We start from the raw sequence: 27,948 nt of genomic DNA, 5'->3' as shown, positions 1-27,948 counted from the left end.
AACAAACATACCAAGTTTCAGGTGCCAATCCAGCACCTCTACTCCATTGTCATCCAACTTTTTCTTCACCAATCTCAACGTATGCTTTTGGTCGTTGTTCTGCTTGGAACTTTATATCATCCTTTTCATACCTATAGTACTCAATTGTATGAAGTAACTCGTCTTGTAGGATACACACATATAAATCATCCTTCAATTACCCCCTCCCCTGTTATTGTAAACCCCTTAAAATGTATTAAAATATACACATATAAATCATCGTTGAGACCACCTTCCATCCTGGTCAAGTATCCAATGACTTTGGCTGTGAACCCTATATAATCAGGCTTCCTCCACCGAATAAGACAGTTTCTCAATGTGTTAACCCCTTACCCCTTGTTTCTTGCACTCCCATTTACACCCATTAGAGCCTAGTCTATTGACTTTTGTCTCATCACTTCAAATCACCTGTTTCCAGTCTTCCACTATCCACTTTTTGTACTTCTTTGCAAACTTTGGCTAGTCCTTCTTATGATGATATTGAGGCCACGGCTTCTTCACTTTATTTCGGGCTACCATTCCAGACTTGTGTAATGTACATCATATGGTGTTTACATGGATGTCTGTGATTTCACTATTACAAAGCATACAAGCCACTTCTACTGCCATGTTAGATAGATAGACCTTGTGATGAGCCGACTTGTTGATGTCAATATTTCGCCTGGACATCAACCTCTTGGCTTTTGAAGGAATGAATGGACTTCATTTCATATTCTTCTAACTGTCATGACACTCACTTGATGCAGTTTCTCAATTTTCTTGGTTGGTAGTCCTCTATCGAAGAGCTGGATGATGCTGTTTTCTTTTTTTTCTTGGGAAATATTCTTCAAGGCTGCTCCTCAGTTTGTTCCAGTGACCTTCTTGTTTAGGAATCGACCTAATAAAACACTGAGCTATTAGAAAATGTGAGAACAGGTTGTAATTATTAGTATCCAGGAAGAAATGCATATTTCAAACAGGTGCAAATAGTTACAATGGAGTAACACTACAAGATTCTGCATAACTAATGATATATTAAATAGGTGCAAGTCAACTTTATGTATGAAATAGGCAAGATTGTCTATAAAATGAAGCTAGATCTAGTGGATGGTGAGATATGGAGCCTGAAAGACAAATGTTCAAAACATTGTTACCCTTTTGCTTTTCACTGAATAGATGGTTAAATTAAAGCAGTTTTGACTTTACTCCTTAATTTATTTTGTAATGTTTTTAGTGGAATTCACGTCAGCAAACTTTAAATACATAAATCTTGTATCAAATTTACAAAGATAAGAAGAATGAATATAAAAATGTAATTGGTTATGTTACATTGAGATATAGAACATTGCTTGGTTCTCGGCTAATGTCGTGCTGCCAGTCACTGTGCTATTCATGTGTGTAACAGAGTGCAGAGCAGAAGATCCAAAAATCAGAGAATGTTCAGAGAATTCTGTTTGTGTGAACCTGGCCTAAGACATGTTGGCCTTTTCTCAAGAAGCTAATAGAGCAAGTTCTCTCTGAGCTTACCTGCCAGTATTCCATGTTCTCATAGAGGGAAGTGTTTTATTCTCTGATTTTTATATATCAGAAACCTAAACACTTGAAATTAGGGGGACCAGAGCTTAGCTCTCAAGACCATAAATGGATGCACAAATAAATGTCTTATGCAGCATGTATTCTGTATTTTATCTTCTGACATTTTAAAATATAAATAATAGACAATAGTTTCAAATGAGTCCCCTGCCAGTTCAGCATAAGCAATGACAGCTATTTGTGATTTCATCTTTTAAAACACATAATATTGATTTCCTTCTATACTGTAATGATGACTTTCCTAAATCTAGCAATACACACTTTTTATTTTTATAGGTTATGCATAGATCAGCAGGCAGACATGACAATGCAATGGGTATTGTCGAGTCATTAAACAGAAACTCTGAAGCCACCCCCTCGTTACCCCGAGAAATGACCAGACTGCACACCGCTATGGAATCAAATAGCCACAGCAGTCTTTTATTAGAACAAGTAACATAAATGTAAAAACGTGTGAACTACAGAAACCTGGAGGGTGGTCCTCGAAGCCCCTGTCCGGCAAACGGGTAGTTAACTCAAAACAGAGCCAGGCTGATCTTTTACCTCTAGCTGTTCAAGCACCAGCTCAGAGGCACCAGTTAAGCTACCTAGCTTTATTTTAACACATGTCCCCATCCCTCGGCCCATCTGGGTCTTCCATGAGAATTCCTATCCTGCAACATATTAGAAGTCCACTTGAGGAGTTTAGAATCTCGTGGGTCTTCCCCCCCCCCACCGATTCCCTATTAACCACAAAAATACCAACTTCTATGACCCCTCACCGCACTACAATTACAAAAGAAGAAATAAACAACCGTCCTCTTAATATCCCCCCCCCCTTTTTTTTTTTTTTTATGTATATATTCCGGAAACCACAAAATTAGGGAGAGTGGGTAGGAGATTGTTCCCTCACCTTGCCTAAAATGGCAGTCTTCCCTAACGGACATTCTCTTATAACCCCCCCCCCCATTGGCCCCACCCCTCCTATAACTACATCCCGATACTATGTCAAATCCCCTTCCTCCACACCCTATAAATTTAACCCCTTCCTAAACACTAAATCCCTTCATCCAGGTACTTCCCGCCTTTACACTGTCATGTCGGCCTCCCTTTAATGGCATGGGCCCAGTACGGCCTCACTTGAATGACATTATTCTTTAGTATCTGAGAAGGTAATTTGATACAATACTTATTTCTTGTAATAAAGTAAATCTTTAGTTTTCTGATTTTTAAATATTGCAAACTGCACACACAGAAATTTGCTTTAGTTGTTAGTGTAATTACCCATGTTCTCCTGATTTTATTGAAAGGAGTGTTCACAAAATAACAATGTGGTCTTATAATAAGCTACACATTTTATTTATTTTTCCAATATAACCCCTTTTTAAATCTGTCCTATATTACAAATTCCACCCTACCCCACTAAGGATGCCTTTCCAAGCTCTCTTTACTATTGGAACCATCCAGTAGTTACAGGGGCCCTAGTTGACACTGCTTTGTCCATTCTCTCACTCAGCTCAGCTGGAATCCTGTCATAGCTGTGCTGTCTGTGTGCCGCCCCCGTGCCAGCAGCCGGCGCTGCTCAAATCCAGACCTTCAGTGGGTGGCTCGAGGGTCTCCGGACCCGGGGGTCTCGCAGTCACTTCAACTGAAAGGGGGGAATTGTGGTTTGGGGACATAGAAGTACGGCCGTGTTCGTGACGCCACCCACGGGATGTGGTGAAGGTGCACACCACCGCTGTAGTTACGAGGCACCCGGGGGAGATGCTGCGCAGCAAGTTGTTAACCCCTCCGTGGGCAGGGATGGTGGCCCCGGGACCCATTGGAGGGATGTCTGGCGGTGCAGGGAGATGGGCTACCGGAGGGTGCTGTTGTACTCACTATTAGTAAACACACGAGTCTCTGGTAAACCATGGTGATGGTGGTCGGTGCCCGCAGCCGGCTGCAGTCTGGTCCCCCACCCGGCTGGTGGTCTCTGTCTTTCTCCCGCACCTGTGTTGGATGGTGGACTGCCTGTGCTTGCAACTTCAGGAGTCCGCTCCCGGCTTGTGGTCGCCTAAGGAGCCCTTTGCCTGCAGTCGCTGGCCCGTGGGATCTCTGAGCCGTGGCGTTGGCCGTTTATCCCCTTCGTTGGGCTGTTGCCTTCAGTCGGGACTTTGGGTGGGATAGGACCTCTAGTCTTGGCCACAATCAGTTAATTAGCTAGCCCCCAGTAGCTTCTGGACCTAGCTTCAGGGTCTGAGTACCCCCTTTGTGCTCCGGTTTCCGAGTCGGTTCCCCGGGTCGGTACCGGCGGGCTACAACCCTGTCCTGGCTCACCTCGGTTCCACCGAGCCGTCTTCCCGGCTCCTGCAGACGGAGACCGTCGTCTGCGTCCTAGCCAAAGGTACCAGGGCTTCTACCCCGGCACCTACTCAAATTGGTTTCTCTCCTCTGCTGGAGCTGCACACAGCTCTAGCCCACACACTTCTCCAACTTGAACTCTGAAACTGAACTGAACTGTTTACTTTCCCGCCCCAGGCTGTCTGAACTCCTTGGTGGGCGTCTTCCAACCACCTGGTTTCACCCCCTGGTGTGTCCATCAATCCCTGAGGGGGGTGACTAGGGTTTAAATGTTTGGCTGTATGTTACCTATGAGGGGCAGGTGTAATGCGGGGCCCTATTTGTGACTACCTGGCCCGGCCAGGGCGTCACATCTGCAATGGAGTTTCTTCTATGAGGAATAATGTTACAGAAAGGGGTAGAGCCTTAGTTACCTGCACACAGCGTGATGGGTCTACATTGCAGGATAGAGCTATATACAGGGGACAGAAAGGAGAGATATATACTGCAGGAGGGGCTGCATATAGAGGGGGCACACGGGGATTTACTGTTGGATGGGTTGTATACAGGTGGCTTGAGAGGAGAGTGATACTTCTGTATGAGGCTCTGTGTATAGGGACAGAGATTAGTTTAGCAGATTGTCATGGCTCGATCCAGTGACCTCTGGTACTGCGGTCAGTTTCCCTCTCTTAGACCACAGCCTGTTTTGTGTCTTTCCAAATGTTGATAGTTCTCTTGTCTTTTCTTTGCCCTGCTTTTCTGTTTAACTTCTATTCAGGTGTTTTCACTTACTCGTTTTTTCTTGCCCTATCACATCTTAGGTGATGTTATTTATACTCCCCGTGCACATGCCTCACTGCTGGCTATATTCCTGGTTGGATAGATGTTTAGATTCCCAGCTCTTCAGCTAAGGATTTTCTTGCTGAATAATCGTTATTGCTTTCTCTGTGCTTTGTTTGTGAGTTTCCCTTGCTAGCATTCTTCCCTTTCTGTTTAATTTGAGATTTGGGGGTTTCCATATATTCTGCATTTCTCTTTTTCAGTTTGCGCCGTTTTCCTCCATCCTATCAGTACAACTGTGTTTGCATGTTCTTAGTCCTGTGTCTTACCCTCTGCCTGTGTGCACTGTGATTATGTTCATTGCTGTTTTGTGATATACTCCATTTATACAGTACAGACCAAAAGTTTAGACACACCTCCTCATTCAGAGTTTTCTTTATTTTCATGACTCTAAAAATTGTAGATTCACATTGAAGGCATCAAAACTATGAATTAAAACATGTGGAATGAAACACTTAAAGTGTGAAATAACTGAAAATGTCATATTCTAGGTTCTTCAAAGTAGCCACCTTTTGCATTCATTACTACTTTGCACACTCTTGGCATTCTCTTGATGAGCTTCAAGAGGTAGTCACCGGAAATGCTTTTCCAACAGTCTTTAAGGAGTTCCCAGAGTTGCTTAGCACTTGTTGGCCCTTTTGCCTTAACTCTGCGGTCCAGCTCACTCCAAACCATCTCGATTGGATTCAGGTCTGGTGACTGTGGAGACCAGGTCATCTGACGTAGCACCCCATCACTCTCCTTCTTAGTCAAATAGCCCTTACCCAGCCTGGAGATGTGTTTGGGGTCATTGTCCTGTTGAAAAATAAATGATGGTCCAACTAAATGCAAACCGGATGGAATAGCACGCCGCTGCAAGATGCTGTGGTAGCCATGCTGGTTCTGTATGCCTTCAGTTTTGAATAAAACCCCAACAGTGTCAGCAGCAAAGCACCTCCACACCATCACATCTCCTCCTCCATGCTTCACGGTGGGAACCAGGCATGTAGAGTCCATCCGTTCACCTTTTCTACAAAGACACGGTGGTTGGAGCCAAAGATCTAAAATTTGGACTCATCAGACCAAAGCACAGATTTCCACTGGTCTAATGTCCATTCATTGTGTTCTTTAGCCTAAACAAGTCTCTTCTGCTTGTTGTCTGTCCTTAGCAGTGGTTTCCTAGCAGCTATTTTACCATGAAGGCCTGCTGCACAAAGTCTCCTCTTAATAGTTGTTCTAGAGATAAGAAGGGGTGTCCAAGCGTTTGGTCTGTACTGTACTTGAGTGTGCAGGTTGTTACTCCGAGTCAGCCGACATTGAGTGGAGGTGCCATTGTCTAATCTTAAGGTGCCAACCTCTGCAGTCAAGCTGGGGCAAATCAGGGTCAGATTTAGGGCTTCTTCTTATCGTCTGACTAGGGACCTGTTGATAATTCATCACATGTCTCCTGATTCGTTCATTCCAAGTGAGTGGTAGGGCTCAGTCGTAAAACTGATTTTGTTAACTTAGAGATCATTGATTGGTTAAACTGGAAATGCTGCTCTGTTGATGCATATTGTAGAGGATTATCTTCTGTCATATGCATCCGTGAAGCATTTGCAGTTTTCCATGACAAATTTGTCTGCAGTAGGTAACAAATACAAGACTGCATTTCTTTTGTGGAGGTCTGCACAATATTTGAGCCTTGCAAGAACTAACTAATGATATAAAAGCACACAGCAGCTTGATGTAGATGACAGAAGATAAAAATCGGTAAGGCAGGGTACTGTAGCTTAGCAATAGGTGAATTCTACACAAAGGTTAGCTTGATCATAACTCAAAGATGTGGGTATTGTCAGAATCACAAAGAAGAGGAAGGGAGGGGTCTGCAGCAAAGAGGGAACTATAGCATTAGCAGATAAAAACTAGTCTATAATCTGCGCTGAACATGGGCAGGGTGAATAAATCACAGTTTGTTTGTTTAGTTTCTTTTTAAACAAACTGCAGCCGCATGACTGGGCTTTCTGAAACTGGAAAACCCCTTTTATGTCTGATCAGATCAGACATAACTTGCAGCACCATGGGAACCTGTCCTGGATACTATTACACTACAATGCTGTGCCCACTAACACTGGTCGCACTGTAAAAAATATCTGCATCGGCTGCCACCGTGAGAGCTGGTCTGTCAGTTTGTGTCTGTCTGTTTCCCCAGACACCCTGTGCAATTGTCGGTGTGACTACAGAGGGAGGGAGTCCTTCTTGATTCAGCCAATTTTTTCATTTTTGCACTGTTTTTAACTCTATGCCTTGAGTTATGTCTATTTTTCTGTTCACATAGCCACATGAAGGCTTCTTTTTGCACTACCATTTGTATTTTTAATTGACACCATTCACTTTACCCTGTAATGCACTGAAAAACTGGAAAAAAAATTCCACATGTCAAATTATTAAAAATAATAGAACTTCACCATTTTGTTTTGAGTTTAGTTTTTGCGCCGTTCGTTGTGAGGTAAAACCAACCTGGTGTGAATCTCCAAGTCAGTACATCTATTTTTCAGTCGAAGGAGCTGTGTGGGGTCTTGTACTTCTTATGGCGATCTGAATTTTTATGTTGGTACCACGGAATACATACAACATTTTGACTATATAAAGAACACAATTTTGGCTTTTCAGTTTCTTTCTTTTTTCTTTCTTTTTCTTTTCTTTCCTTTTTTTTTCTTTCTTTCTTTCTTTCTTTCTTCGTATGTGATAAATAAGTGTTTTGGGTTTTTTTTTTTTGTTTTTTTTGTTTTTTGTTTTTTTTTGAAAGATCAGACTTTTCTAGATGTAATAATACCAAATATGCATCTCGAGCAGGGAGTAGCCGGCTGTTTTGGTTTTTTTTTCTCATAGCCTCTTCCACACACGAAGCATATTTAGCTCTAATCTCAGAATCTAATCACTTTAAATGCCATGGTCAATGATTTCCACAGGGATACGCTGAGTAGTTAAACAGCAACAACAAGATAACTGTATAAGACAACCAGCACCCAACATCTACTGTATATGTGCGGCTTGTCAAAAAACTAAAATAGAAGCTTGGCCATAGTGGGCTCTTGCCCCGGTTGCTCACGGGTGCTGATGCCAGTCCAGTTCATATATTAATTGGCACAACAGGATGACTACAAGGATCTGTTACTGCTGAAGATCCCAGTATGGCTTTTTGCCGCACATACGTTCGCTTTAAAAGAATAAGCGGTCTATCAGGTGCAACATGCACCCAGAACCACAAGCAGTTCTGGGTACATATTGCTAATCCCTGCCTAACCGTCCCTGTATATACTAGCATAGATAAAGAGATCTTTAGAAAAAGTATTTCTAAAGATCTTTTATCGTATGCTAATGAGGCCAGGGACTAGTCGCAAAGGCATGATTTCCCTTGGCTAGTCGGCCCCTTAGCATGTAAGCATGACCCTGTGGGTGTGCTAACATGCTAATGAATGTGCAGCGTCAGAGGATGATCTCACTCACCTCTCTGCTGCAATCGTGTCCGAGTCCTGGATTTCGGCTCAGAGCGCATGATCCTTGACTTTCGGTCATGCACACTACATGGGTTTGACATGGGCTGCCCACAGGAGCGTACTAACATGCTAAGGGGCCGACTAGCAAGGGGAAATCCCACCCTTGCGACTAGTTCCTGGCCTCATTAGCATACGATAAAATATCTTTGGAAATACTTTTTCTAAAGTTCTCTTAATCTACGTGCCTAGATACAGGGACAGTTAGGCAGGGATTAGCAATATGCACCCAGAACTGCTCATGGTTCTGAGTGCGTATTGCACTTGCAAAGGTTCCTTTAAATAATCTGGTACTTTGGGGGTCCAAGCAGACAGGATGCTCTGATAACAAAAAGAAGGCCCCTCAATTCTTGGTGTCTCCATTTTGGGAAAGTGAATGAAAGTATTTAAATCTGGCCATCATGTTAGCGCTTTTATATGGACTTTATTTCTCAACATTGTGCTACGTCCTGGGAATAGTACAGGATTTCACAATGGAAATAATGACAAATAAATCAATCCTAATTAATTAGCATTTCAATCAAACGCTGGTGGTCCTAATGTGACCTAACTTTCTCACATGCAGTTTTTTGTGAATCTATCTTTCCGTTACGTGAAACCTTAACTTCATAACGCCAGTGTGGGGGTCTTTGGCCCACATCTATTAAGCAGTTCATGTCATTTTTTTTGCCAGTAAAGCAATAAAGAGTCTCAATTTATGCAAATTATTTTTTAATTCTGCACTATGCTCGCCAAAAGTTGGAAATGTGGCCATAGAGTATCTGTAGTATCAGCATGAAGTAGACAGGTTTGTTAAGCTTTAAACTAGAAAATACTACCAAAGCTGCAAATCTGCACATGCTCTTTTCTGACTTTAAAACAGTCTGTAGTATATGCCTTAGGGTTCATTTCCACTAGCTTAAAACTTCTGATGCGAGAGCATCGGAAGCGATATGCTAATGACCCTCTGCTGCGAGCGTCAGCTGAGGTCATGCAACTGTGATGTGATTTTGCGATCAGATCACAGCTACGGAGAAGAGGGAGGGAGTACTTTCTTAGTCTCCTCCGCAGCCTGTCTCTGCATACATCATGCTGTGGTCGGATTACATGCGAGGGCAGTGCGATGTTTCACACGCATTCATAGACTTGTATGGGGGTGCGTGAGCCGAGACTCGCTGCCAAACGCAGCATGCTGCGATCTATTCCGTATACCGCTATGGCATGAGAAATCAATCGCAGATGGACACTGCCCCATAGTTTTGCACTAGAGTGAGAGCAATCTGATGTTTTATCGGATTGCACTGGTCTGTGCAAAAAGCAAGTGGAACCGAACCCTTATAAAGGGAATATATCACAAGATTTTTACTACCCCATCTGCGAGCAGCATGATGTAGGGTCAGAGACCCTGAGTGATGGGTCACTTACTGGGCTGTTTAGTGTAATTTTGATCAAATCCATTTTATCTACTGTGTATCTACCAGTTCTCTGAATGCTGATTTCTGTGTAAACTTGCCCTCACCGCTTATTGGCAGCTTTCTGTGTGCACTGTGCCTAGGCAAAAAAACTGTCAATCAGTGGTGTGGGCAGGACACAGGAGCTCATGAATATACATAACTACCTGGCAGTAGGTTTACTAATCCTCTAATGATAATCTCCTGCTGATGAAAACAGTGATTTTTATTACAATATATAAAAACGTCGTTCAGTACCTGTCACATCACTGGAATTGGGGACTCTGTGCCTACATTTTACTGCTCTCATATTAGCTGGAAAAAAAATACTGGTGACAGATACCATTTAATAAATTTGGTGCAATTTACTCCAAGAATCTTTTTTCTTCTTTTTTTTTTTTTTTACTCCTATGTAAAATGACAAAGCTGCCCCTGTATTTCTAAAGGTGAAATGACAGATAAGCTCAGCCAATCCGAAAAGATTTACCTAACATCACAGAATCCCCTCCAATCTCAATATCTAGGACTTTTTGACGTCCGTTCATTTCATTGTTCATGAACCTACAATAAGAAGGGGACTGGACAAAACCAGGATTTATTAGCATGGAGAAAAGCAGTGTTAATCTGGCTGGCTATACATATGAGATTTGTCTACTAATTCTAGACAGTTTAGTGTATGCAGGTACAGACAGCCTGACTGTCCTTAGACGTCTCAGATCCGTCTTGTCAGTGTCGTCTGCCTAATGAGTCTTAAGGCGAATGTCATCTGTCTACAAGCTGAAGTGTAGTGGAACTGAAATGAGCAGTTCATGCATGAAAACCTGCTGTGCTCAGTTAAAGCAGAGAAGAGTTGGGTAAAATTCCTAGTGTACCATGACATCAATTTATATAAAGTGTTTCAATGATATAACAATACCACCAGTTAGGAAAAACATTGGGACGTGAGATATCGCGGGGGATGATAATTGCAAGATGATCTTCACATGCCGGCATTCAAGTGGTGACTGAGGGACTTGGCTCACCCGTTGTCCAGCTGCCTTGGAGTGCCAAAGTGAACTCCAGACCAGGGACATGCAAACATTTTTGCTCGTTTCTAATATCAGAAAGTTTTGCCTATTTTTGTGTCTGAGCTCCGAGACCCCCTCTTTATCACTTGTTTTAGCTCACATAGGAGCACTGACTCCTGTCTAATTCTTCTCACTTCATAAAAGATCGCAGAAAATAGCCCATGGCCTTGTATTAAAGTCCATGGTTTGTCCTTAGTTCTCCTACTTCTGTTATGTTATAAATGATGTCTGATCTGCCGGCATCAAATTCTAAAATAGAAGACTAATATATTGTGTAATTCTACATAATTTGTGCTGTCTTGTGAATCCTCTTTCAATGCTTACCAGTCCTGTGGGCAGTAGTAATAGTGAGTGGTCTATCTTGTAAGACTTTATATACATCAATACCTTCCAGGTGATACGGAGGACCACCCACTGGACTCCTAAGCATAGAAGTAATAAGGCTTTAAAGTGCACCAATCACCAGGATTTTCTTATATAATCTAAAGCCAATGCTCTACTGGCGCTATCAGGCTGATTGTATACATACCTTTAGTTGTCAGCTAGGATATATAGGTTTTGAAACGCAAGCAAGTAAAGTTTGTAAAATGAGCAACTTTTTGAATGACAGCAGCTGCCGATCAGCTAATATCTGGGATGGATAATCATAGTTATTGCCGCCCCGCTGCCTGTCTGTCCTACTCCCTCTATCTGTTATTTATGCTAATTATATTATAGAATTGTTTTACTATCTGACTAGAAAGACCTGTGCTGATGTCATACCCATGTGACCAGAAGTGTCACAGAAGTTTTCTATAAACTCTAGTGAAGCCTTACACCTTCCTATATAGATGGGTGACTGTTCTCATATAGCTACATTAAGTAATAATTCAGACCTATAATTAATAAAGTTGCTTATTTCTAATCTTACATTTTATTTCTATCTTAAATGATTGAGTGCTACAAGTAGGCAATAATAGGTGATATCCAATAAGGAGTGTACACTTTCTTGGGTTTTGTGCACGTTTAGTATTTGCAGCAGGAAAATTACTTGCAAATATTGGAGTGTTAGCAAGAAAAACGATACTCAAAATATGCCCATTTTTGCACTCTATTTTTTATGCTTTTTATCCCAATCATTAGAATGGGTGAAAAACAATGAAAAAATTGATAGTCTTCAGAACTGAAACTGCTTCAAAGCTGCAAAGACAAAATAATCAGCACGTGCAGAAGATTTCAGAAATCTCATTCACTTTGCTAGTACCGTAAAACGCTGCTTTTTATGTTAACAATGTGCAGGAAAAACACAAATTGAGAATATATGCTTAAAGAGATTGTCCATTAGTTTTACATTGATGACCAATCCTTAGGGGTACTTTGCACACTATGACATCGCAGCTGCGATGTCTGTGGGGTCAAATCGAAAGTGACGCACATCCGGCGTCGCTGTCGATATCGTAGTGTGTAAATCCTTTTTGATACGATTTAACGAGCGCAAAAGCGTCGTAATGGCATCATCGGTGTAGTGTCCGACATTTTCATAATTTCGCTGCAGCGACGGTACGATGTTGTTCCCCGTTCCTGCGGCAGCACACATTGCTGTGTGAGAAGCCGCAGGAGCGAGGAACATCAGGTTACCTGCGTCACCGCGGCTCACGCCGGCTATGCGGAAGGACGGAGGTGGGTGGGATGTTTATGTCCCGCTCATCTCCGCCCTTCTGCTTCTATTGCCCTTAGGAAGGAGGCAGGTCGCCGGCCAGAGCGACGTCGCAGGGCAGGTAAGTGCATGTGAAGCTGCCGTGGCGATGATGTTCACTACGGCAGCTATCACAAGATATCGCTGCTGCGACGGGGGCGGGTACTATCATGCTCGGCATCGCAAGCATCGGCTTGCAATGTCGTAGTGTGCAAAGTATTCCTTAGGATACGTCATCAATGCCTGATTGGCTGGGGCCCTACACCTGCCACCCCCGCCTATGTAAGCTGTTCTCAGTGCTGGCGATGGCAGTAGGTGGCCGGAAATGCTCAGTTTTGGAGTTTCTCTGTTTTCTTTTAGCGTCCGCAGCCGGATTCAGCACAGCCACCTCCTATTCAAATCATTAGGAGTCAGATGTGCATTACTCGGCCGCGGCCAATATCAGACAGAGCAACCCCAGAACAGAGCATTTTGGGCCACCGGCGGCACTGAGAACAGCTCATCAGCTGGGGTACCTGGTGTTAAACCCTGGCCGATCAGACATTGATAACTTAGGGGTACTTTACACGTTGCGACATCGCTACTGCGATATCGTCGGGGTCAAATCGAAAGTGAAGCACATCCGGCGCCGGTAACGACGTCGCAACGTGTAAAGCCTAGATGCGCCGATAAACAATCGCAAAAGCGTTGTAAATCTGCGATCTGTGTAGCGTCGGTCATTTCCATAATGTCGCACCAATAGGAGATACGATGTTGTTCCTCGTTCCTGCGACAGCACACATCGCCGTGTGTGAAGCCGCAGGAGCGAGGAACATCTCCTTACCTGCCTCCACCGGCTATGCAGAAGAAAGGTGGTGGGCGGGATATTTACGTCCCACTCATCTCCACCCCTCCGCTTCTATTGGCCGCCTGCCGTGTGACGGCGCTGTGACGCCGCACGACCCACTCCCTTAGGAAGGAGGCGGGTTGCCGGCCAGAGCAACGTCGCAGGGCAGGTAAGTGCGTGTGAAGCTGCCGTAGCGATAATGTTCGCTACGGCAGCTATCACAAGATATCGCATCTGCAACGGGGGCGGGTACTATCGTGCTCGGCATCGCAAGCATCGGCTAGCGATGTCGCAGCGTGCAAAGTACCCCTTAGCCTAAGGATAGGCCATTAATGTTAAAGTCGTGGCCAACCTCATTAAGCTGAATTCAGACATCCATATTCCGCGGATCACAATACCCAGACTGAACACAAGTCTCATAATGCGAACAAAAACCTATATCCCTGTGAGAATGCTAGTTCAGGTCAGGAGACCCGCGATCTGTCTGGGAATTGCAGCCCATACATGACCATCTGAATTCAGCCTTACATAGAGTTTTCAGAAAACAGACAGCAATCAATGGCCAGGGACCTGTATGTCTTTGACTGAAAGGCACAATCAATAGTTTTATGCCCCAGACAGATTACATTATAACCGGCCTTTCCATTTTTTCATTAAAACAATAGTTTCACAACAAGATAGTTTATGATAATCTATTATATTCCCAGACATTCCAGTAAGTGTAGACTCATCAGTGTCAGACGACAAGCTCATCAGATACCGTTTCTATAATAAATGGGATTTGTTACTTTTGGGAATCATTGTAATGGCTTTAAATATTGTTCTTTGTTTTAAAATAGGATGCCTTCTATTAGGATGTTGTGTGCTGGGGGCTCCTCCGCATCCAGCGCTCATGTGGCGAGCTTTATGGTGATAACTGATATGCACTTTTTCTCTGATCGCTCCCAGCAAGCGTTTTTATTGCAAACATTAATTTCTTGTTTACAAGTGCAGGACGGTCAGGTCAAACAGCATGTCTGTTCAGATAGTCGGAGCGGGGTAATTCGAGCATTGTCTGCTTTCCTTCCAATTGTTATGGTACACTGACAAGATGTTATACGGTAATGGGAAACGGCGCGCACTGCTTACATCTCTTGTTAACAGAGCAGGTAACTTTGCCCTTTTTGTCCGTCATACCATTGTAGACTATACATTAACATAATGCATTTTTACAAAGGTACATTTCAATTATTCATAGAATTGAATTTATACACGGAGTATGATTTCATTTATATAAGGCTGTAGATAAGGATAAACTACACTAAAGTACTGTATATTCTTACTATTGGTATCTTTTTATTTTTTAAAACGGTCTAACTTTCTAAAAAGAATAACAGCTTTGCTGACCGTATAGGTATACTAAATTGTTGCTTGTGGTAAGTTTGCTTTTCTTTCTCACTGTCGTCTAATAAAGGTGAAGTCACCAAGGCACCATTAATAATAATAATAATAATAATAATAATTAATTTATTCATTTATATAGCGCTATTAATTTCATAGCGCTTTACATACATTGGGAACACTGTCCCCATTGGGGCTCACAATCTAGAGTCCCTATCTGTATGTCTTTGGAGTGTGGGAGGAAACCGGAGTACCCGGAGGAAACCCACGCAAACACGGGGAGAACATACAAACTCCTTGCAGATGGTGTCCTTGGTGGGAATTGAACCCAGGACCTCCGCGCTGCAAGACTGCAGTGCTAACCACTGAGCCACCGTGCTGCCAATAATTGAACCAAAATAGATTTATTCCCAAAACGTAGCAAAATAAACTAGTGATGAAAATTTGGCCTCGCTGACCTTGTGTCTCCAGTTTGGATTAATTCATTTAATGCCAAGGTGTCTTAACCCCTTCACCCCTTGCCGATTTTCCGTTTTCCTTTTTATCTTTTTGCTACCTTTCTTCCGAGAGCCGTAACTTTTTTTTATTTTTCAGTCAATCTTGCCATATGAGGGCTTGTTTTTTGCAGAACGAGTTGTACTTTTAAATGAAACTATAAGTTTTACCAGATAGTGTACTGGAAAACGGCAAATAAATTCCAAATACGGAAAAATTGCAAAAAAAAAAGTGCAATATGTTTGAGATTTTATTTACTGTGTTCACTATATGGTAAAACTGATGTGTGGGTGTGTTGCCTCAGGTCGGTGCACGTTTGTAGACACCAAACATGTATCTGTTTACTTTTATCTAAGGGGTTAAAAAAAATCAGATATTTGTCCAAAAAGTTTTCCGCAATTTCCCACGACCCGTAGTGTTTTGTTTTTTTTTTATTTTGTTTTTTATTTTATTTTTTTCGGGATCTATGGCTCAGTGACTGCTTATTTTTTGCATCTCGAGCTAATGTTTTTAACAGTGCCATTTTTGCGCACATGCTATGTTTTGATCACCTGTTATTGTATTTTGCGTAAAATTTGCGGTGAACAATAAATGTAATTTTGGCATTTGGGATTTTTTTTTATTCTTTTTTTTTTAACCCTTTAATTTTCAATGGGGTGAAAGGGGGATGATTTGAACTTTTTTAGTGTTTTTTATTTTGTTTATTTTTAATTTTTTTTTTATTTCACTAGTCTCCCTAGGGGGGGCTATAAGGATCAGCTGTCTGATCGCTCATTTTTTTCTCCCGATCAGAGCAGCACCACTCAGATTGGGAGAAATGCTCACCTTTTGTAACCTGCAGTACTTGGCTGCTTGTTACAGAACCTGAGTCATGTGAGCTACAGAAGTCATCACATGACCCTGTGCTACCATGACAACCATCGGATCCACGTGACCTCCGGTGGCTGGCGGTAAGTAAACCTTTACCGTGATCGCCATTAAAATGGTGCTGTCACGTAGTTTTGAGCCTTAATTTGAGTTTTTTCCACCTACTATAAACACATACAGTATATTAAAGAGGGATTGTGACTGGGAAATTGTATGTATTTATGAGGTATGCAGTTGTGACGCCCTTGCAAAACCAGGTAGTCACAGATAGGCCCCTGCACAACACCTTCCCTCACTAGGAAACACACAGCTGACCAGAAACCCTAGTCACCCCACCTTAGGGACAGACAGACACACCAGTGGGCGTGACCAGGTGGTTGGGACACGCCCACCCAGGGGTCTAGACAGCCCGGGGCGGGAAAGCAAGCAGTTGTAGTCAGTCTAGTTTGTAGCTCAGTTTGGAGAGGAGTGTGAGCTGGAGCTAAGTGTAGCTCCAGCAGGAAGGTCACGTTGAACGGTACCAGGGTAGGAGCCCTGGTACCACTGGCTAGGAGGCACACAGTGGTGTCCGTCAGCAGGAGACGGGAAGATGGCTCGGCAGAACCGAGGTGAACTGGGACAGGGTTGTAGCCCGCCGGTACCGACACGGGGAACCAACCCGGAAACCAAAACACAAAGGGGGGTACTCGGACCCTGAAGCCAGAACCGGAACCAAGCGGACTGGTTAATTCACCGATTGATTCAAGGACTAGAGGTCCTGTCCCACCCAAAGTCCCTCATAGAAGACAACAGCCCACCGATAGGGATAAGAGGTCACCGCCAGGGCCCATAGATCCCACGGGCCAGCGTCTGCGGGCACGGCTCCTTAGGCCACATTCAGCCGGTAGCGGACTCCTGAGTTTCACGCTAGGAAGTCCACCTTACACAAAACAGTGCAGATAAAAGGATAGAGACCACTAGCCGGGTGGGGGACCCGAATGCAACCGGCCTCCATCACCTTGGTTTGCCAGAGACTTGTGTAGTTTATTAACAGTGAGTACACAAACACTCCCTGCGGTCGCTATACCCTACACCGGGGCCCCTATCCCTACCCACGGAGGGGTTAACAACTAGCTGCCTCAACATCTCCCCCGGGTGCCCTACAACTGCAGCGGTGGTGTCCCACCTCACCACACACCGTGGGTGGCGTCACAAACTTAATACGGCCTAGCCCGTACATCTGAGACCCCCCCCCTTTTATTCGGCGTGTCCGCAAGACCCCCGGGTCCGGAGACCCTCGAGCCAAAACCCCTGAAGGCCCAGATCCAAGCAGCGCCGGCTGCTGGCACGGGGGTGGCACACAGTATTTCACCTTGACCCTGGGGCATCTTTCTCTGCCACGATTAGTATAACTTACTTTAAAAAGAAACTGACAGCTGATACGTGCTGCCCAATCCACGGGCAGTATGTATCAGACACTGGCTGTATGATCTCCACCAGGTATGTAAGCTTTGAAATGCTGCAAAGTTTGAGACCAGTGAGACAGGTGAGTCCCCGGTAGCATCTGCCTGCCCGTTTCACTTGAGTGACAACTCGTTCCCTGCATGCATGTATAGGGAGAGAAGGGTCAGTCACTGTTAGTGGGCAGGGAGAAGCCGCCAGGGACCCGCCTGTCTTACTAGTGTCTCGTGGTGCTCAGTCCTCGACAATTATTAAACTATGCTTTCCTCTGATATGCCGCAGCGTTTCAGAGTTAAACATATATGGCTGAAATCCTGCATCCGTTGCCTGATACATATTGCTGCGGATTGGGCACCATGTATGAGCTGTCATGTTCCGTTTAAATCTTTCCATGAGTAAAGCCGTCTGTTTGGAACTTTAAATAGTTTTTATCCATTGCATGCAAGTTACCCAGATGTAATGCTGTGTCCATCATTTTGCTTTTTTTCCTTCGTAATATTAGAATCATTACAATACCGCAGCCTTTAAAATTGTAACAAGAAATTTCAGCGTGTTGCATTATTCCCCTCTGTACAAATCCCATAAGCGGTAGCTGCTTGGAGTTTTTCTCTTTTGTGTATTAATATCATCTGCACCATGTGTGTCAGCTATGGTACGCTGTGCTTTCTGAATAAAGCCCAATACGATTGCCTTTCTTTCGACTACTGTTTATACATGTACAAGTAGAAGTAGAGCAAACACTGTTGGTATGAAGCCAGATGTAAAATCTCTCGGGGTCAAGCACCTGACCTGTATGCCGGCTGAGCCGACAAAACAAATCAATTCCTAAATGCTTAAGGGACGTGTATATGAATGAATGGAATCGATAGGCGCTGCGAATATTGCCGCCTTTTTTGTTTTTACTAATCACTGTGACTGTTGATTGCGATGTGACCTTACATACCCTCCAAATAATTATTACTGGGGCGTGGAGCCACTCAGTGGTGGTTTCTCTAAGTGGTCTTAAAGATGAGCTGAATATTGCTGCCTAAAATTTCTTAACACTCCCAAACGTAAAAGATGTACAAATATCAACATTAGGATGTAAGTACTGAGTATATATACGTTTAGTACTCCTAATTCAGTCCAGATAGTGTTAGAAACCTCCTTTTCTGTGGTGGTTTTTCATTGCCTTTTCTTTCGGTGTGTTCTATGAGCGTCATATGGAAGTATATACAGTATTTGTGTAATAATAATTAATATAATAATAATAATACCCAATAATCTCTTTGTGGTTTTCTAGTGCGCTGGAGAAGAAAATTGGGTAGACAATCGCAGTATTTATGTTGGTCACAAGGAGCCTCCTCCGGGCACCGAAGCTTACATTCCTCAGAGGTATCCAGATAACAGGATCGTCTCCTCCAAGGTAAGCTTGTTTACTCCTCCAGACCAAGTCACCTGTGTGGTTACCTGGATCCTTCCGTCGCTGCAGCTGCTTATTGTTTATGCTCTAAGCCCTGTGTGGCTCGGCGTCTGAGTCACTTTTGCTACACAAATGCCTTGTGTCACTTCCTTCTGTATTTTACGCTTTGAGGAAAATTCTAATGTGACAAGTGTTGATGGCAGGCTATCCTAATCCCGAGATTCTGGCTTGTTTTGGTTATTTTATGTAAAAATAAAGAAATATTTTTGACAAGAGCTCACAGTATTTGCATTTGCTTCCGTATATTCCTTGTCTCTTGTTTGACCGAAATAAAAGAACAAAATAAAATAAAAGGATCTTAATATATTTAAAAGGGTTTTTCTGGGAATTTTTGCCAAAATTTCCAAAGCAAATAAATAATTGTTGATTACTGCTATAGTCCCCCTTCACTCAAGCACCACAGCTCCCGTGCAGTGGTCCAGTCAGGAGTGATGTCCCGTCTATTCATAGACCTGGCCACTGATAAGGATATCTGGCAGTTTACAGGATGTCACCTTACCGGACATTGTGACTTCCCATCCACCAGTCTCTTGACCCTGCAGTGGCCCCAGAGATCATTCCACCGACCAGCGACACTGGATCCTCAGGGATTTCATTATTTTATGAAGATCTCTTTTCTCTTGCAACTTTTGAAAGGAGATTTAAGCATGGTGAAAAATGTTCAAGGGAAAAAAATATGTACAATTTATTTGAGTTTTTTGTTTGTTTTTATGTGGGGAAATAGTTTTTTGTACAATCTGTTAAAAATGCACCAACTCAACAGAAGAATTCCAAGGAACAAACTTTTTATTTTTACTGTAAATGTTAATAGCAGATGCACAGTACCATGAAATGCTGAACGTGACACACCTTTTTCAGAGTGGCCTGCTGCATCCTGCTCCTGCAGTGGTCCCCAACTTTTCTGACCTTGAGAGCCCGATTTAATTCTGTGAGAGGGTTGCAAGCCACAACCACCTGTCACACCCCACCCGCTACCCCCATAATAGTGCCACCCAGAGACCACATTACTGGTGTAATGACAGCAAAAGCTTTTCCACAAAAATCACACCAAGGCGGTATACCAAAATTCAAAGGTTCCCACAATGCACTAGTTTAGTATTCTCGCATCAAGCACTCCCGCCACACTATCTCATTCAGCTTCAAACATCTACTTTGACAGGTAGTATCATCCTGTCTCCAATCTACCATACTTAAGTATCTCTAAACCCCCAAGGCCAGTATGTGGGCATCCAGATCTGCTCTTCTGTGTAGGGCTTTTTACACAATTGACCCTCTGGAGACCTACTCTTCATAGCGGCTTGCTAGACGTGGTAGTAATGCAACAAGCTGGCAGACAGCCGCGAGCCACTTATTACAAGCCTGTAAGCCACATGTGGCTCCCGAGCCATAGGTTGGGAACCTCTGTGCTAGTGCATTGGTATTCTGGCTTCTGTTTCTGTGTGTTTTTTTTGTAAAGCGACAATAACCGATACAACAATCTATCCAGATTTCAATGTTTCAGCCATTTCATAGTATACCCCTCCAGGGGTGGACATACCAACCTGTATGCACAAGAGACCTAAGAGATAAGTGAGCCTCTTCTATCTCCACAGCATGATGAACTATTGGACTGCATAGGGCCCACATAATGTTCTTCTGTCTCTGTCCTCACCTGTACCCTTTTTATTTATATGGAACTATACTAAACACATTGTTATCCCATTATAAGCACAAATCATACAAAAGAAAGAACATCACTGAAAACTCATCAGAATAACAATTACTTTTTAAATATTTATATACGGTATTGAACCATTTTAATCTAATTGTTGTCACTTACAAATATTTTTTGTACATGCCAATAATGGCAGGAATGCTCAACCTTGGCATAGGGTCTTATGCACACACCAGGCTTTTACATCCCTTTTTATCCTGTTGCAGGTATACCTAGAATACATTCAGTCGGGCTTCTACCCCTTCCTTGTGGTGCTCGCATCTGAGGATGGACTCCAGATATAATGAATTGTCAAAGATCAGCATTCACTTTTGTCGTGTTTTTTTTTTTTCAATTTATTTTCTTCAAGTCATCATACACAATAGTTAAGGAATAACGTTTGGAACTCCATTCTATGTCTGAATTGGGTGCAAAAACCTAAAAAAACATCACTTTATGATGATAAGGTATGCACACCAGTGACTATGCAAGGGGAATACATGTAATAGCAGAAACTGCTGTGTGAATACTGACTTGAAAAATTCAATAGCTATATGTAAGAATGAAATGTGAAAAATGGAACCTGCATTACTGCCATGAATATATGAAAAAGAGAAATTTAGCTACTGAATTGATCAATGCAATAGAGCCCCAACACTACGCCAAAGTATTTCTCTACGTTGGGGTCCCTAGCTAGTGTGTGTCCTCTCATGCAGTTAAAAAACTTACCGTGTATGGGAAGCTGAGACCCAGGCTATATACGTATCATGTGGATTGGCAATAGGTGTGAGTGGGGTGCGTTTTTGCACCCAGTTCAGACATAGAATGGAGTTCCAAACGTTATTCCTTATTTGTTAGTAGTTTTTCGTTTGTGAACCCACCCCACTCACACCTATTGCCAATCCACATGATACGTATATATAGCCTGGGTCTCAGCTTCCCATACACGGTAAGTTTTTTAACTGCATGAGAGGACACACACAAGCTAGGGACCCCAACGTAGAGAAATACTTTGGCGTAGTGTTGGGGCTCTATTGCATTGATCAATTCAGTAGCTAAATTTCTCTTTTTTCATATATTCATGGCAGTAATGCAGATTCCATTTTCATATTTCATTCTTACATATAGCTATTGAATTTTTCATGTCAGTATTCACACAGCAGTTTCTGCTATTACATGTATTCCCCTTACATAGTCACTGGTGTGCATACCTTATCTCCATATAATCATATACAATAGTGACGCGTTTTGATCAAATCCATAGATCTTTCTCAAACTATGATACTATGGATTACATGGAAACGCTTCACTATTGTATATGATGACTTAAAGAAAATAAATGAGTGCCGATCTTTGACAAGTCATTATTGTTGGAGGTATACCTCTGATGAAAGACTGTTGTATCAGTAAATGTTATGGTAATAGTGGCTTATGCCGTCAATAGGCTCCCATTGTGGATATAATTCCTATACCATGTAGCATATGGTGTTTTAAGCACAGCAGATGTGTGCCACCCATTGTATGCTGAAAGGTGTGACAGCTGCCATACCTTCTCTGGATACACGCAGTGGTGTTAAGGCTGCTTTCAGACATCCGTGTTTTAGGTACGTGTGACATCCGTTTTTAACACGAATGTCATACGTACCCATGTTATTCTATGATGTGCCTCACATGTCCGTGATTGCACACGGACCGTGTGACCTTTCATGACCCCGCACGCACACACGCAGGCATCTCCGGCAGCATGGATGTCACACGGATCGCACACTGATGTGATCCTTGTGACATCAGTGTGACACATACCGGAGAAAACATTGGGTCTTTTTAATAAAAAGATTTTCTATATTTACCTCTCTCCAGCGATGCTGAGTCCGACTCTGCTGCCTCCCGCTCCTTATTGCCGCTCATTATACTCACTGAATATTCAGTGCCCTGTGGAGCTGGAAGCGGGGACAGCGCTGGGGACTTTTGTGCCGGGGACCGCATCGCTGGGTGAGTTTACAACAGTGTGTGTGTGTGTGTGTGTGTGTGTGTGTGTGTGTGTGCGCGCGCGCGCGTTCAGTATATACATGCATGTGCGCTATGTGTGTATGCGCTCCGTGTAGCCATGTGTTTCTACTATGTGTATATACATATGTGCTCAGTGTATACGTGTGTGTCTGTGTATGTATGTGGTGAGAACCTAGAAGCCAGAACACTCCGGGACAGCATCGGGGACTCATCACAGTTCTCAATGAACTCTGATGAATTAGTGAAGCTGTGTCGCGGGGGTCATCAGGATGTCATCAGAGTTCATTGGGAACTCCGATGACCTCCTGGATGTCACTGTGCTTTGTGAATACTCCCCTGTCCCCGCGGTGCTGTCCTCGGCGGTGCTGTGCCCGGTGCTGTACCCGCGATGCTCCGGCTTCCTGAGTGCAGTGAATAATTGATGAATATAATGAGCGGCGGTCAGGAGCGGGAGGCAGCAGAGGCGGAGAAAGCAAGTAAATATGGAAAATCTTTTTATTTCACAGACGTGTGTTTTATCCGGTACATGTCACACGCATGCAAACACTGATGTCACACGTGTGACCATAACCATGCGTGTGACTGGTACCTGATTAAACACGGACGTCTGAAACCGGAATAAGTTGGAGACAGATTCATTAAGGGGTGCATGCAGGAGGATCTGACAAGTGGGAACTTCACATCTTGTCGAGAAATAGATGAGTTGTAGCATACGGCCCCCACCATGCACTCGTCCATACCCAGCTCCATACATTTTGTCACAGCTGAGGGAAACTGATGCCAAAAGTGTCAAAATTGTATTGAGTTTTCAAAGCAATTTACAACAGAACTCTGCTGAAATTGTTTTGATAAATCAGGCCAAATGGCTTTATCATCAGCATCATCATCAGCAGCAGCAGCACCTAAGGCCGGTTTCACACATCCGGCTTTTTGCCGTTTTGCCGGATCCGGCGCTCTCCCGTACAGTTAATAAAGTACAATGACAGAGCAACAAGCGCCGGTCACATGCTGTCATGTGACCGGCGCATGTGACCCGGAAGTTACAGCGCTGTCATTGTACTGTATTATCTGTACGGGAGAGCGCCGGATCCGGTAAAACGGCAAAAAGCCGGATGTGTGAAACCGGCCTAACCCTCTATGCTTGTGAGGATGTTCCGGTTGGAATACTGTACAAAAAGCAAGAAATTGTGGTTTGAGATTGGCAACAGAACTGAAAACTCCCACAGGTAAACCACCATAGCAAAAGCTTTATTTTCTGCTCATCTTTTAATGTTTGGTCCTGATGTTATTTGTAAGCTTCATAATTAGAGCAATTATTAATTAAGTAGAATAAGTTATCCAGTGTTTCGTTAATGAGATACTTTCCCATTGAAGCTAATGACAACAGGCACAGCTGCTATCTCCGCTGATTGCTACTCTACTATTAAGCCCGCTAACCGTCCATAGGTAATCAGAAAATCACCGTCTTTAGCCAATTTATTTTATTTCATCTTTGTTGCGTAGAAATGTTTGTTGGGTTAGATAATTACATTTGGATTGAACAAAAAAAAATAATTTGCACAATAATGAATTTATTAATGAGAACTTTCATCCAGGCATCCGCTAACATTATGATCTGGCACACGCTTATTGTTATTAAGCATTATGGCCATATGGTTCACATTGCTTTGTGTATATTAGCATTATCTAACATTAGAGGTCATGATTAGTTAATGAAATAATACTAGCACTGGCATAAATAATTGAAAATGAACACAGCCATCGGATGTCCTTTTCGGAAGTAGATTGAAGTTTTAGAACTTTTTGCATGAGGCCTCTTTTTTTTTTTTTTTCTAGGTGTAACTTTTTTCCAACCTTCCATAATATGAGAGGATTTAGTTGCCCACATTTGAACTGACTCTAACTTCTGAATATCCCATTTAAAATGTGAAGCCCAAAATTGGATCCCATATTCTAGATGTGGACTTACAAGTGAGGAGTAACAATACGTTGGGATCACAGGATTTTCTCTCTTTAAAAATCTTGTTTGGTTTTGTACAGTGGGTACGGAAAGTATTCAGACCCCTTTTAAATGTTTCACTCGGTTTCATTGCAGCCATTTGGTGAATTCAAAAAAGTTCATTTTTTTTCTCATTAATGTATACTTTGCACTCATCTTGACAGAAAAAACTGAAATGTAGAAATTTTTGCAAATTTATTAAACAAGAAAAACTGAAATATCACATGATCATAAGCATTCAGACCCTTTGCTCAGTATTGAGTAGAAGCACCCCTTTGAGCTAGTACAGCCATGAGTCTTCTTGGAATAAAGAGCTGTGGAAAGAAAGCGCAGTAGGATCTTACCCCAATATGGAAAGGGTAGAAACGTAATATCAAACTCGCCTATAGTGCTTGTGCCAGTCACAACCCCTATAAACGCCATGTGAAATCCAGGTCAAAGGCAGCAGTCCCAGGTTTGGCTGATAACAGAGAGTAGTAGAAAAAAGGGTTTTCAACACCGCGCCAATGACCCAATCTGATTCAGAAGGAGATTAAGGCTTCTTTATTTTCATGCACAGGACCTGTGCATGAAAATAAAGAAGCATTAATCTCCTTCTGAATCCGATTGGGTCATTGGCACGGTGTTGAAAACCCTTTTTCTACTACTCTCTGTTATAAGTCTTCTTGGGAATGATGCAACAAGTTTTTCACAGCTGGATTTGGGGATCCTCTGCCATTCGTCCTTGCAGATCCTCTCACGTTCTGTCAGGTTGGATGGTGAATGTTGGACAGCCATTTTCAGCTCTCTCCAGAAATCCTCAATTGGATTTAGGTCAGTGCTCTGGCTGGGCCAGTCAAGAATGGTCACAGAGTTGTTCTGAAGCCACTCCATTGTTATTTTAGCTGTGTGCTTAGGGTCATTGTCTTGTTGGAAGGTGAACCTTCGGTCAAGTCTGAGGTCCAGAGCACTCTAAATATCTCTGTACTTGGCTGCATTCATCTTTCCTTCAATTGCAACCAGTCGTCCTGTCCTTTGCAACTGAAAAACACCCCCATAGCATGATGCTGCTACCACCATGTTTCACTGTTGGGATTGTATTGAGCAGGTGATGAGCAGTGTCAAGTTTTCTCTCCACCTACCACTTAGAACTTTTTGGTGATAATTCTATCTTCATCTCATTATACCAGAAAATCTTATTTATCATAGTCTAAGAGTCCTTCTTGTGTTTTTTTTTTTTTTGCAAACTCTATGCAGGCTTTCATATGTCTTGCACTGAGGTGAGGCTTCTGTTGGGCCATTCTGCCATAAAGGTCCGACTGGTGCAGGGCTGCAGTGATAGTTGACTTTGTGAAACTTTCTCCCATCTCCCAACTGCATCTCTGGAGCTCAGCTACAGTGATATTGGGGTTCTTCTTTACCTCTCTCACCAAGGCTCTTCTCCCATGATTGCTCAGTTTGGCTGGACAGCCAGGTCTAGGAACAGTTCTGGTGGTCCCAAACCTCTTCCATTTAAGGATAAGGATTATGGATGCCACTGTGCTCTTAGGAACCTTGAGTACTGCAGAAATTCTTTTGTAACCATGGCCAGATCTGTGCCTTGCTACAATTCTGTCTCTGAGCTCCTTGGGCAGTTCCTCATGATTCTCATTTGGTCTGACATGCACTGTGAGCTATGAGGTCTTATATAGACAGGTGTGTGCCTTTCCAAATCAAGTCCTATCAGTTTAATTAAACACAGCTGTACTCCAATAAAGGAGTAGAACCATCTCAAGGAGGATCACAAGGAAATGGAGAGCATGTGACTTTAAATATGAGTGTCTGAGCAAAGGGTCTCAATACTTATGACCATGTGATATTTCAGTTTTTCTTATTTAATCAATTTTCAAAAATGTCCACATTTCTGGGTTTTTTTTTCCTGTCAAGATGGGGTCCGGAGTGTACATTAATGAGGAAAAAAAAAGAACTTTTTTGAATTTACCAAATGGCTGCAATGAAACAAAGAGTGAAAAATTTAAAGGGGTCTGAATACTTTCCGTACCCACTGTAGCTGCTGCTTGACATTGAGTACTGCTGCTCAACTTACTCCTAACCAGAATCCCCATGTCTTTTCTCCTGTTTTGTAGTCCCGAGTTTAGTTCCATTAAGGTATATGCAGCAATAGGATTGCTCCGTCATAGGTGCATTACTCTACATTTCTCAACATTAAATCTCATTTGCCAAGCTTTTGCCCATTCTGACATCTTATCCAGATCGGTTTGTAATATTATACAATCAAGGTCAGTTTTTGATATCCTACATAGTTTGTTGTCATCAGCAACGACTGACACTTTACTCTCAATCCCATCTACAAAGAGATTAAAAAGAATCTGTCCTAGCACAGATCCCTGTGGCACCCCACTGCTGACTATAGCCCATTTAGAGAATGTACCATTTACGACAACTCTTTGTTTAGTATCTTTTAGCCAATTCCATACCCATCAGCACATTGTTTCCCCTAGTCCCAACTTCTGGAGCTCAGTAAAAATCTGTTATGTGGTATGGTATCAAATGCCTTTGCAAAGTCCAGATAAGTCACGTCAGTCACATCACCAATATTCAGATTTGCACTTACCTCCTTATAACAAGTCAGCATGTTGGTTAGACACCACTTATCTTTCATGAATCCATGCTGTCTGTCAGTTATTACACTATCTTCTGCAATATGTTTTTGCAAGTCCTCTCTTATGAGTGCCCTCAAAAACCTTGAACACCACTGATGTCAAACTTACCGGACTGTAGTTGCCTGGTTCCACCCTCTTATCTATCTTAAATATTGGTACCACATTATACATCCTCCAGTCCTTTGGCACCAACCCTTTTACAACAGTCTAAGAAGATGAGATACAGTGGTCTGTCAATTGCTGAATGAAACCCCCTCAATATCTACAGATGAATGCCATCAGGCAAGGGGAATTTAGCAATTTTTAATTTGTTCAGAAGCAGCTGCACTTGTTGTGTTAAATTAGTTATATCAGGTGGTGAACTTTTGATTTTTGTCTTGCTGAATGATCCCTGGAACAGTGTGTTCATTGTTGAAGACTGATGAAAAGTGCTTATTTGATCTCTCAGCCTTTTCTTTGTCCTCTATAATTATCTTATTATCATCTGCAAAGGGTCGATGCCATCTGTTTTTTCTTCTTTTTGACATTAATTTAATTTCTTTATAAAAGTTTTTGTGACTTTTATTTTAATTTGTTTTTATCAAAAAACATATGCCAGGCAAAGAATAAATACAAATAATCAGTAAAATTCTGAACTTTTATTTAAAGCAATATTTAAAATCAATTTAAATATTAAAATTCCAATAATACAGGCA

General features: G+C 42.6%; 1 protein-coding gene across 4 annotated transcripts in view; it reads left to right on the top strand.

The window, feature by feature from the left end:
• Positions 1-27,948, top strand: part of ATP11A (ATPase phospholipid transporting 11A) — a 241,958-nt gene that overhangs the window by 80,015 nt on the left and 133,995 nt on the right. For all 4 annotated transcript variants that reach the window (XM_075336655.1, XM_075336656.1, XM_075336657.1 and 1 more), the window contains exon 2: positions 18,730-18,852. In XM_075336655.1, the coding sequence (XP_075192770.1) occupies positions 18,730-18,852 (123 nt within the window). The remainder of the gene's footprint in view (positions 1-18,729; positions 18,853-27,948) is intronic.

Source organism: Anomaloglossus baeobatrachus, chromosome 2 (genome assembly GCF_048569485.1).
Source record: "Anomaloglossus baeobatrachus isolate aAnoBae1 chromosome 2, aAnoBae1.hap1, whole genome shotgun sequence".
In the NCBI taxonomy this organism is placed as follows: Eukaryota; Metazoa; Chordata; class Amphibia; order Anura; family Aromobatidae; genus Anomaloglossus; species Anomaloglossus baeobatrachus.
The sequence above is the reverse complement of the archived record's forward strand: the minus strand, read 5'-3'. Positions and strand labels throughout refer to the sequence as shown.